The sequence below is a fragment of the Lissotriton helveticus genome, chromosome 10, assembly GCF_964261635.1.
Source record: "Lissotriton helveticus chromosome 10, aLisHel1.1, whole genome shotgun sequence".
NCBI classification, from domain to species: Eukaryota; Metazoa; Chordata; class Amphibia; order Caudata; family Salamandridae; genus Lissotriton; species Lissotriton helveticus.
The window spans coordinates 672180072-672192904 of record NC_136071.1 but is presented as its reverse complement, the minus strand read 5'-3'; the positions used below and the strand labels follow the sequence as shown (position 1 = coordinate 672192904).

General features: G+C 43.1%; 1 protein-coding gene across 4 annotated transcripts in view; it reads left to right on the top strand.

Annotated features, from left to right (window-relative positions):
• Positions 1-12833, top strand: part of ACVR2B (activin A receptor type 2B) — a 376358-nt gene that overhangs the window by 164939 nt on the left and 198586 nt on the right. For all 4 annotated transcript variants that reach the window (XM_078663209.1, XM_078663210.1, XM_078663208.1 and 1 more), the window contains exon 2: positions 11498-11705. In XM_078663209.1, the coding sequence (XP_078519335.1) occupies positions 11498-11705 (208 nt within the window). The remainder of the gene's footprint in view (positions 1-11497; positions 11706-12833) is intronic.

Here is a 12833-nt window from a genome sequence, read left to right as displayed (position 1 = left end):
GTAACCATCAAGACGCCTTTTCGAGGAACAGTACCTTGTTACAATTGTAGCACATGCAATAACATCATCAAAGGCTCTACCATAACACACCCACAAAAGGGGTATCCCATACCGTTGAAAGTGAATGCAACGTGTGATTCAAGTAACCTAATCTACATGATTAAATGCCCATGCGGAGATGTTTATGTAGGACACACTGAACGAAAATTGAAAATACGAATAAATGAACATAAGAGCACCATAAGACTAAAAACCGCGAAAACCAGTATAGCAGAACATTTTACCCAAATGCAACACAACGTCAGACAACTGAGAGTGTGTGTCTTAGAAACACTACCTAGAATAGAAGGTTCCATGAACAAAACGAGGTTACTTAAGCAGGAGAATTACTGGATTTATAATCTGGGTAGCCTGAAGCCAGGCGGACTGAATGAACGCACAGAATTTTTGTTATCTGTAAATATTATTATTCGTGTTTAGATTCACAGTAGATAGCGTAAACACACTATCCAAATTGACCCAACCAACTTTGCAACAGTATCAAAACATAGTGGCAGCGAGCACTGGGGCAAATCCACTTAACATTGTGATCTCAATAAAGTTAGAGAGGCAATAAAAAATGGCCGTGAAAGCGTTAATAGTGCGCACGCGCGAATTCCGGAACACCGGAAGAGAGCAGAAACAGAGAGTTGAGCAGCGGAGCAGAATGTAAGAAACGCCGAGGTGAGCAGCTAAGCGACCGAAGTAAGGCTCCATAAGCGCGTAACAATAATTTCAAATCCGTTCCTTTTTAGAAGGAACTAAGCTCCACAGAATTGAGTCAGCGCTTCAGGCGAGTTTTACTAATTATGCCACGCCGTCTTTTAAACGGAAGACGCCACAACCAACTACCGCTTTTGATAGCCATGCCGAGCCCCACCTTAGTGTAGAAACCGTTACAATAACGCTATAGGATTATTTCATAAGAATTCATAGCAACGGTTATGTGAATATATTAGAGCAATGTTATGAAGTGTAAGATAACTATGCTAAGAAGTAACACAAGTATATGTGATATGAATTTATAGATATAACGAAGGTTAATGTGATGTATGTTTTCTTTGATTATTTGTAGATTAATTATTTCCCTGATGAAGGCAGCAAGCACTGCCGAAATGCATTGGAGTTCATGAGGAATAAATGAAACATTCATGAGATATAAATGAAATAACGGAGTAATCGATTTATTTTGGAAAAAGCATCATGTTTTAATCACTTGAAGTTGAAATTTGATTGAAACTCAGAGCTGGTACACAGCACAAATCGGTGCCCAGGGGGACAGCTACACCCAATTAGGTATAGCGGCTATAAAAGGTTTATCACGTATCACTCCAGACGGGGAGTGAGCCCTGGAGGCACGAAAAAAAGTATACTTAAAAAGAACAAAAGCGGTGCACGATCCGACACCCATAGAATTTTATCAATTACTCCAGCATGTAGTGTAACTTGCAACTTTACTGCCTAACCAGAGGATGCCTTTTTGTTGTTACCCCTGTAGAGTGCCCTGCTGGGTTTCGGGTCTTGTGTACTGTTGACTAGGACAGAGGCTCACATTCTCACTGTGTCACGAGCCTCATCAGCAGGGTGCAGCTTGAGTCCTAAGTAGACTGAAACTGTTGTGGGTTGCTTGTGGTTATGTACAGAGTAGGCTGGCCTGGTAATTTGGGCTGGGTTGCTCCTATTGGAGGAGGACCAAGGCTTGTATGTATAGGACTGGTTCCTGTGGGAGGTGGCATGGTGGGTAAAAAAATAAATTACGTGGATTCCGGTCAGAGTAATTGGCAGCAGCTGAGATTATTTTCAGGCAATCCACCCTTCACTTTTTTGTTTTCGTCTGCAATGACAATCATATATATTAATTCCACTCCAAATGGCAAAAGAGAGGGACACGAACCACTGATAAGGCTTGTTCTTCCTTTGTTTAATCACGATATATATATATATATATATGTCAGAATATTGTGTGATTTTTCTTATAAACCATTCATGTGTATGTCACATTTCTTAGAATGGTGTTTCAGTCTTTCGTTTCTTACGTGGTGTTTGTTATTGAGCTAAGTTTTATGTCAGTGGCTTACAGACCCCAGCAGCTCAAGGAGTAACTGCCACTGGGTCCTTGGGCTGATTAACTGTGTGCCACTAAACATTAATTAGTTGTTGACAGGCTTCTTATTTCCATAGACAATGCTCATAAATAATATTAGGTACTACCATGGCAGAGGGGTGCGGTAAACGGGCTGGCATGCACAGCAAAAGAATTAGACCAGGAGTAACAATGAAATGATGAACGTAGGGGAAAACTAAGGGGAGCAAATAGAGAGAGGGTGAGAGAAATGTAAGGAAAAGTAAAGATGGGAGAATAAAGGTGTAAATGGAAAGAACAGAAGAAGAACGGAAGCACGACAGGAGCGAAACTCTAAAAGCCAGTAAAAGGTAGAAGACAAGATATAACCATGAAACAGTAAATTGATTATAGAGTGAAAGGATGGGTAGAAGGAGGGGTGAAGGATGGTTAGAAGGTGAGAGCATTGATAGGTTAAAGTGTGACTGACCCAAAGGATGGAGAATGGGCAGATAAGGGAAGAGTAAAAGGAAGGAAAGGTGAGAGGACGGATTGAAAGTTCAATGTTTTGATGGGTGGATGCATTGAAAGGATGAATTTATATATAAAACAATGGATGGGTCAAAGTGTGACTAAGTCGCCTAAGGAAGGTAGGGTGTGCTTGCTTCGTGCTCTGTGTGATTAGAGGGATGGTTTAATTTTTAATTTTCTAGTTCCTCCCTTGAGTGACCTGCTCACCAGTGGTTGTCTGTCTTTCTGTAACTGGGAAAGAGCTGTCGTTTACTTGGCCGTCCCTCTGGTTGTTTACTGGTACTTTCTAGTTGTACCCTCATCTTGTGTTGCACTTAATGAGTATCCCTAGCTCCCTGTCCTATATTCTCAGTTCCAATTAACCGAGGTAAAATCGTGCACACGCCAGTCTGTAGGACACGGGTGACTCCAGTAGACATATTAAGAGAGATCTGGGTTGTAAAAGCGCCACAGTACTCTGCTGAATTTCACGTTTTACTTGGCCATCTCCTTCACTGCTTTAGACATATCAATTAGCTCCTTTTGTCTGTCTCTTGCTCTTTTAACTTTGTTTGATTCCCCCCCCCCCCCCCCCCCCCCCCCCATGGCACACCGCTGCCCTTTTGGAAACTGATGGTCCTGCATTTGTCAGGATGCGATGATGGTCCTGTATTTGTCAGGATGCGATGAAGGGGTCTGTTTGTTTCCATGGGCGTAACCAGGTTTTCAGTAAACTTCATAACCTCCTCTTTTCAGAGCCACACGGCAATATTTTCTTTCCTCAGGCAAAATACGTGAACTTGCATGTAAAATGGCGATACACTTTGATCAGTGGAGTTTAAAATGTTCGTACTTAAAAGGGTTGTTGCTCTAGAAGTAAAAAAAGGTTGTTGATCTGGCAGTCGGAAGAGGACTGGAGTCATGGTTTAGGTAAGGGTGCCTTACACTCGGGTAGGAGTAGGGTCGCCACCCGACCTGTTTTCTACTGAACACTGGTATACTTTAATGTCCTGTCTTTAATAAAAATCAAGCAAACTCACCTAAAGCCAGTATGTTTGCCTGTTATCTGTATATACTTCAAACAGTAAATATTAATAGTAAGCAAATTTAAATGTGTTATAGGGCTGCGTTAGTGGCTTGTAATTAAAGTGAATTAAGGCAATAAAGTAGTTTAACAAATAAACTTACGATTGTGCTTTAAGTCCTATTTAGTATAATGTCCGGGCTTTTGCAGACTCACAAAACAACAAATGGCCGGTATTTTTTTCTGTGATGGTGGCAACCCTAGGTAGGACTCGAAAACAAAATGTATACTTGGGTCTTTGAACTCACTTGATAACCACCCAATTAAGTAAAGAAATCGGATGTGGATGAAGTTTTCAGTTAAACGCCAATGTCGATGGTTTAACAATGATAAACTGTGCTCATGCTCCATCAGGGCGTCCTAAAATGACCTCCACGGCGCGAACAGCTCTCGAAAGTTGTTTCTCTCATGCCGGCTGAGCAGCACTGGAGTCGCTCCCCCACCCCCGTCTGTCATGTGATTGACAGGAGCAGCTGCGTGATCCCTGCCTGTGAAGGAGGACCTTGTGCGGCGTGTGGTGCATTCTACGGATTGTCTGACGGCCCTTGCGTGACGAACCGTGCTGCGTACTCGTAAATTTTACTTCCCCCCCCCCCCCCCTCTTCAGTTGCGCAATTGCATTATTCCGATGCTTTGCTTTACTGGTGAAGTTTCTTTGTTGGCGTATTTGTTACACTACTATGTAAAGCGTGGCCTATACCGTTCAGTTTATGGAAACATGCAAAAATGAGCACCGTTTATAGTTTGGCAGGATTTGCACACATATTTATTAAGGCCCAGCTTTAACATAGCCTGTATTCAAGAGCATTCACCGCTCTGCTGTGGGCTGTCATCTTCGAAAGCTGTAGGGCAGGGGTCTCCAACCTTTTCTGTACTGAGAGCTACTGGAGGCGGAGCACCACGGCAACCTCTTCGACAAACCAGAATGTGTTGCGACCTTCCATTGGCATTTGTAGAACCTTCTTTCCTGGTTCTGTTAAAGAAATAAAAAGATGAATGACCACCCCCCCCCCAAGTCACGTGAGTTGATTTAAATAAAAATAGCTTCTGCATGGTAAAGCCTTTTGAGATTGACAAGGTTAGGAGGCAGGTCATTAGCGTCATAGCATGTTACCATAGTGATGTGCGTCTGCGGTACTTCCTGAGAATATAGCCGCCTTAGTGCAACCCTCATGAGGTTTTCTCATCAGCCTGGTGTTCGTTCACACAAACTTATTGTTCGGGGGTCATTTATGCATGGCCACGTTAAGCAGATTTGAGGTCTCTTCACTTTTTTTGCGTCTTTTTTCTCTTCGAAGTGTTATTGATGTCTGAAAACACGTGACCGGTTCCATGACTTCTGCTCCAAAGTGGAAATATTGAATCGTCGAAATCTGAGGAAAAACAGAAAAAAATAGATTAATTATATATTTTTTCATTTGTTTAAAATCATGAATCTTTAGGCTGCTGTTGAAAGTGCAAGTCATGAATGTGATTGAGCGTAGCTGCGTAGAATAGCATGTAGGAGGCGGACGAGAGATGGGGCTGAATTGTGATGGTTGGATGATACTGAGGTGTTTGCTAGCTTACTCAAGGGTATTAAGGCAGGGAGGGTTCAAGCCCTGGGTCTTTCCAAGGTCAAACAAGTATCTCTTTGGCAGCCTGCCTAAGCTTGGATGTCAGGGCAGAGACAGCCTGGGTACCCTGCGATCCAGAAGACTTGTCTTTTGACCATAGGTGTAATAACTCAGTCAGGAGGCCATGGCATGGGCCACCAAGATAGTGGGAGAAAAAGGGAGGATGAAGGAGTTTGGGTTATTCAGTGCACTGCTTCCATTTCCAATGTAGAATTGGATGCTAAAACCAACTGAAACTTAATTTCCAAGCCCGTAAAACAAAGTGTACATTCGCCGGTCGAAATATATTCCTTTTCCTTCCTACATAGTTAATAGCGATTATTCTGAATTACATATACTAGTGTAAGAGGATAAACTGTGGATCTGCAGCAACACACCCTTTTGTGACTTTTGCATAAAATGGTGACCCTAATGCAATCTTGGTGTATTTTTCCGAAGAATAGAAATATTTGTTTTCTGCCTAACACTCCAGTCAGTAATGGTGAGCGAAGGGCATACATCACTCGAAGGCATTGTATTCATGCCATATCAAGCGGCCCATCTCTTGGCAGCCGCCCAAGAGGTATTGACATTCATGCAAGTGAGGAAATTGAATAAGCTATTCATTATGAATTCAATCGCAGAGTTGATCACTCCAGTGGAATAAAAGCATTTGTAAGCTCCATCAACAAGTGTGACTTTACATCTCTCAAAAGATTAAACAAAATCTCAAAGATGAAGTCTGTTAGAATTTAAGTAAAAAGTGCTTTGTTGTAAAACAATGCACGATTCGAGTTTTCACTTGTGTCAAAGGAGCGGTTGCATTGCCTCTTAGGTTCTGTGCACTGGTACTTGGAAGTTGTCCCTTTACAGAAAGTCCTGTACGCAGCACTAGTTTCAATGCCTCGTCCATGAGTTGTACGCGCTATATAAATGCAATTACAATACTTGTGCACCACTGGTCTCTGTTCTAGGTTCTTCAAGTGGTAGGCAAGTCAGCTTGACTGCATTGAGAATCTCCTGCTTCCAGTTGTACCAATCTTACCAGTTTTCTCATATTTCTTGTGCCTTCTCAAAGTAGTCCTTTTCAATGCTTCCCCTGCAAAGCTTCTGAGAGGCATTTAAACATGCTTTGAGTTCAGGATTAATTTAATATTCCAACTCTAGTGTTTGAATATTCGGGTATGGATATTTTTGGGTGCCCTTAGCATGATGCGGCCTAGGAGTTAAAAGATATGGTGTTTATGTGCATCGCAACTGCATGCTTTGTAGAGCCTGCTGTTGCTGTGTGGTAGCTTTAATGATAGGATGTCAAGGATGGATAGCTTCAACTCACGAAACACGAGCCATGCTCAGATATCTCTTCGATGTTTGGGATATAATGAAAGTGTACTGTTAAATTTACTGCATCCTTAGTGTGTGGGTCAGCTTTAAGTACTGCACCACACAAACCCCTGCCCAGGAAGTTCATTGAGAAAGATGCATTCCTTCAACGGACTCCAGGGTTTCAAAGCGCTGGTTTCTGCTTGCCAAAGTCACGTGTTATAGACCCCCAGCATCTAACTGTTCTGAAAGGTTTTCAGAATCTATTGGCTAGGATGTGGAAAACTCCCGAAACCTAAATTACAAGGAACCCATTGATGGTGGAATTAGACGACGTGACAGGTGTTAAGACTGTGGAGGAACTGCCTCAGCTGAAAGGAATCTTATCCTTTGCAGCTCAGTGGGGAAGAATGCAGTTCAACCTTGAGCTTTACAAATCTTAGTGTGAAATGTGTCTCCATTCCTCAATGCAGTTTTGAGAAAGTACCTCCTAATTTCTTTACACCCTTCTTCAGTACCGATTCTGCTGCGTTTACTGCATGAGTATAGATTTGCGACATGATCCAAAGTCTACCGCATAATTTGCAATTTTCCCCAAAAAGTTGTCTCTAGCAAAAACGGGTCACGAGTTCCTGGACCCCTATAAACCCCGTGAGCAGACCTAGACAAAGGGCCCAAAAAGCCTTAAAACACCCCCCGCAAGATCTGAACACGAAGGAAGTAAACTTCTTGTATACTAGGTCTTATTTCTCTCCCTTATTCTCTATCTTTTTCCTTTTCACCCATTCTTATTCTCTTAGCGGGACAGTGGATAGGGGACAGCCAAGCTTATATACTGTGTAACTGTATCTTCAACAAAAATGGCCAGTTTGGGCTGCCACCCTGTAACGACAAAGCATTGAGGTCTATATGCGTAAAATCAATAAAAATTTGTTGAAATAAAAAAAGGTACTTAAAACAGACACCAGTAGCCGCACTGTGGAAGCTCTTATCAAAAGTTTACAGGTTACATTTCATTTGTTAATTGTTGTATTTAAGTGTTAAACTGTTGCTAATGAGGTGGAACTTTTGCCCAGACAGTGCTATGTAAAAAAAATAATGCAGTAATACTGTCTATAGAATGTTCTGCATTATGCCACATAATTTGTTTTTTCTTGCTGCATTTAGTCAACCATGCCACATAATTTGGTCTTCCCCTGTTGCAAATTTCAGTGGCCATGCCCAAAGTCTAACCCCCAATACAGTATCTGCATCACCTACACGATGTCAAGCAGCAAATAAACCTCTAGTCAGTAGAACTGTTGCAGAGCATTTTTCTCCGTTGCTCTCTTTATCAATGAAGCTGCTTTGCAGTTTCTGCAGACTATCCCCGCCCCAAGAAAACTCAAATTTCTTTATTCACTTATTTGGAATTTGCATTTCATGCTTGACGTTTGCCATGGTTGGGACGTATGGTATGACTAACTTTGCCTTCATAAAGCTTCAAGTATAATTTCTGTCAAGGTTTGTTTCCGTCGGTGTGAGTAGTAGTGAAGTAGTCGTGGTCAGTAGAGTCTGAACGAAACCCGGATAAAGCCCAGTTTCCCAACCTCTTCCAATTCAAAATCTCATCAGTTACTACACTACAGTTGCTACATTGCTTCAATACTCAACGAATGCCTAGGGTTACAGGCGAGGACACCAGCACTCATTTTTGGGAACCTAGATTACGTTTTTTCATTTTCAGAACTTAAACTTCAGCAAAAGAAAAAAGGGCAGAAAAGAATGTACTTTGGAAGTAGGCAACGCTTGGAAAACAGTAACGCAGGAAAAAAGTGTGGCTGAAAAATAAGATGCAAGAGTCAAAGACTGTATGAGGGGTGCTGGAAGAAAGATACATGTGTGGGAATCAAGAGTAGGCAACCTTGGTATTCATCAGCCCCCACAATGCCTCAGCGCCAGGCTTCTAAGAAAAACTTGGGTCTCACACTTATTTGGTTTTTATTTATGTACTAATTAGGTCTTGGATTGCTTTCTTGATGAAAGGGAAATCATATAGCGCTTATTCAGGTGATCTGAACTGCGAAGTAAAAAAAAAAAATGAAAAGCCAAAGTGGTCGGCATGTATCACATGTGCTTGCTCATGTGCACACAGTGACCATTGCGAAATTGTTACAGGTCCAAGTTGTCAGCCATGCGCTCACTTGCAGATGTCGTAACACATGCACACACACACACACACGCGTGTCATGTACCATGCTGTAGCGACATGCATAGAAAATGTTAACAGGTTGGTTTTTGCCTCTAAAGTGAATGTAGACCCTTGCTTAGACACATCTGGAGCCATTAAATAATGGTAGAAATTGTGAATTCGGTTGTCCATTTCCTGTAGACTGTCCTGTGTTTTTGTATACAACACTTAATCAGTGTTTATCCCGTCGGTGCTGCCTGGGTTATAGTTTAAAACTCAAGAGCAAACACAAATTAAAGAAAAGACACCTTACATAAACATTTTAAAAAGCTGGATTATGCTACCAACAACGGCAACAAATAACAGTAAATACATACATTGAAAGTATCTAATGTCTTCACTGGGTTTTGCATACACTTATATGTACATTGTACACTATAACACTTGCTATCGCGGTAAGAGTACATCACATTAACAGATGCCACACATGATTCCATCCACATGTCAGACAGTGTGCGTAGCAACCTAGTAAATGGCAATTTAATTGACCTCACAGCTTTGTCACCAAAGTCCTCTTCACGCAGATCAGTAGTTATGGTATAAACAACCAGGTGAATATAGCAATAGAACACAATCCCATAACTCATCACCGTAAGTTGAATCAGACTCCGGTCTGTGGTGGAGACCCAGCCAGGATGCTGAAAGCCCTATAAGGTCCTACCAGTGGCAGTGTGCGTTGTGTATCCAATACCTAACCTAGCTTCACCCACATTATTCCTGAAATGCGGACACGCTGTTGGTGACTAGGTGGGACATGTAGGCATCTTGTTCAATGACTGGTCAGTCCCCAAACATGTCTGCCTGGGTTTTCTCAGTGATTTTCCGGACTCTGTGCTTGTTTGCGTGAGCAGATGCTTAAGTCTGTCACGGTGGAGGCCCTGGGCAGCTAAACTCGTATAAAGATCTGAAGAGGGCCAGAGCTGAAACCTGATCTGGGGTTCGTTTGAATCAGCCCTCTCTATACTTGCGTTTCTCAGTGCCATGCATTTTAAATCTAGGTTTAACTCCTTTTTATACTCCGATAATTAGGAGCCCCAAAATGCTCTTTTGAAGTCCTTGGAAATCTTCTTTCCACGTGTGTGTATACTTGGGCGCTGTGAAGGTGTGTATAGAAAGCGGGCAGCTATTTGTAGTTCCCTAGTGATGTTCCCTGGATCCTATTTATACTCTTCATTTGATGCTGCCTTGTGTCGCATTTGAATCTCTTTTCATGTCATCCCGTAGGATTGGTAATACCACTCTGCAGAAGTGCTTCTGAAGCCGACGTGGGATTTGCATGATACTCGGCTGCCTATGTCTAACTTGATGCTCTTAAGTAGTTAACATTTCATATCACAGGAGATTCTACGTTGCCTGGTCTTTCACAGTCAAATGTTCAAATTGTCGAGTAACTCTTTATTGTCTGATCAGTTCTTGCTTTAAGCTCTTAGCGGCAGCTTGATGCTCAGCTTCAATCTTTCTTTTTATAATTGCATAAAGGGTGCAGTACTTTGTGGCTAATAGGGGTTCCTTTACAACTACACAGGAACACCTAGTAACAGCCTGTCCTACTGCACCCTTTACTTGCTTCGTGGATTTGCGCCGCCATTGATGAAGATGAAACTCTGTGTGCCGTGCTGCTGAATAAATCTTTTATTATTGTAAAAATAAAATTTGGGGTGAGCCAGGCAAAATAAAAAGTCGCCCGCCGTTATTCAAGATTATGCGTGCTGCAAACTGTAGCACCAAAAAACTGCAAATGAATCCTATCCGATTAGCCACTGTCTAAAGAGGCATCTGTGTCCCAGGTAACCTGCGGTGTCCCTAGCGTTATGTGCAGTGCTGAGTGCCTGCATGCGTTGTGCTTGCTTGCAGGCAGTGCAGCCGGCATTAAAAAAAATTAAACGTGTAGCACTCCGTGCTGCTTTAAAAAAAAATAGACATACCATGCACGCGCCATGGATTTGTGCCTGTAACAACATTAAGGAAATAGTGCTCACCAACTGTAAATAAACCAATTGAGTAACAACACATGTAAGAGGGGTCTGTCCTTAAGGGGAGATTCCAATAGAAGAGAAGGCGTAACTAAATAGGAACAAGGAAGGACTACTAAGTAAATAAACCAATGAAATATAAGCAATTCCAAAAGACACTCAAAGGAGCCAATAAAATACATGTGCGGAGCTTACAGCCCATATCTTTAATACAGCATGTCTCTAAGAGTCAGCGCAAGCACTGCCTAGGTGAAAACCTAAAAAGGGTTCACTAGACTTCCATTTTCCTGGTAAGATATCAGAAGAAGGGGGCAGGGGCGTGCTCACTCACCAGGACCCCAGTGCCAGTTCACCTGCTCACCTGCTGCACTAGTGTTAGTTACGCCCTTGCTTGTTATGTTTTTTTTGATTGTTAGTATAGAGTACTGCAGACACATTAAGCATTTCTGTCTCTGAATGAATACAGTGTAGCCCAGAAAAATTATGGCTTGTATCCAGGATTACCATGTAGTGTTTGCTGTTCAGCTACTGGATTATATTCATGGCCGTTTTGGATAATAAATGTTGCTCCTTATAACTTTTATTGTGTATTATTTATAGCCTGTTACTGCAACTAGTCTGCATTGGTAAGAGGCTATTTTAGATTCCTAACCATACATTTACTCTTGTCTGTTCATGCAGGTACTGGACACGGGGAGGTGGAAATCCGAGAATGCTTATATTACAATGCCAACTGGGAGCTGGAGAAGACCAATCAAAGTGGCATTGAGAGTTGTGAAGTAGAAAAGAATAAGCGGCTGCATTGTTATGCTTCTTGGAGAAATAATTCTGGCTTTATCGAGCTAGTGAAGAAAGGCTGCTGGTTAGACGACTTTAATTGCTATGACCGGTAAGTGTTTCTCCAGGCCCATTAATGCATTTTATTGCAGGAATGCGTACAAATTAGCAAAAGAGTACTTTAAATGCAAATGCTGCTTCTTTCCAGTTTGATGACGTAAGCAACTGATTTGCATAGATCCACTTTATTTCCAGCTGATGGAAGGTATGTGCCAATATGTGGCCAAGCCAAAAATTCCTTACCTACACTAACCCTCTTTTGTTGCCTGTCATAAGATGTTGCCTTATGTGGACTGCCATAGACCCTCTGATGTTGCATACCATGGTTCCCTGATGTACCCTGTAAAGTCCTTCACCGCCCCCCCACCCTTTTCACCTGCCAAGCTGTCACCTGCCGAGGCCCCTAATTGATGTTTTGACACAGTCCTACCTCCTTGACGTTGCCAATCACTCCCCCGATTATGCCTGCCACCACCCCCACGCCCCCCCCCCAGTCACCTACCCTAAATGCCCCCCTCATGTCACTTTATCCAGCCCTCACATTTTCTACCTTGCCTGGCTGGCTAACCTATGGTTTAGTTTGCCCTCTCTCTGCTTTTGCCCAGCTTATCTTCCCTATCAGATTTTCCTTGGCTCCATTGCCCCCTCGATCTGGTTTCGCCAGGATCTATCACCTCCTTCTGATTTTGCCTCTTTTAGCTGACCACATCAGGTTTTTTCCTGGGTCAGCCGCTTACCCCATCTGGCGAGCCGAACACCCCCTCGCATCTGGTGTTGCCTGGCCCACTCCCATCCATCTGGTGGTGTTGCCATGCCCCTCCCTCTGGTGTCACCAGGCCCGGCTGCTCCTCACCGCTCTGGACTCACCTGACTGGGCTGACCCACTCCTGGTGTTACCTGTTTCAGCTGCCCCCAAACACCTTTTTATGCATTTCCTGGCCCAATCTGTCGACTTGCTCTTGGTGTGGCTGGCCTGCTTACCCCCGCTGTTGCCTGGCCTGCCCTTGCTTCGCCTTGCATAACAGAGCACCCACTCTGTAGCTTTGCTCAGCAGCCTGCACTTTGTGTCACCTGGCCTGGCTGACCCTCCCCTCCCCTTTCGGTATCATTTGGCTAGGCCAGCTCCCCTCTGTTGTTGCTTGAACGGGTCTGCTCCCCTGGTCTGCTGTTGCCTGGCTAG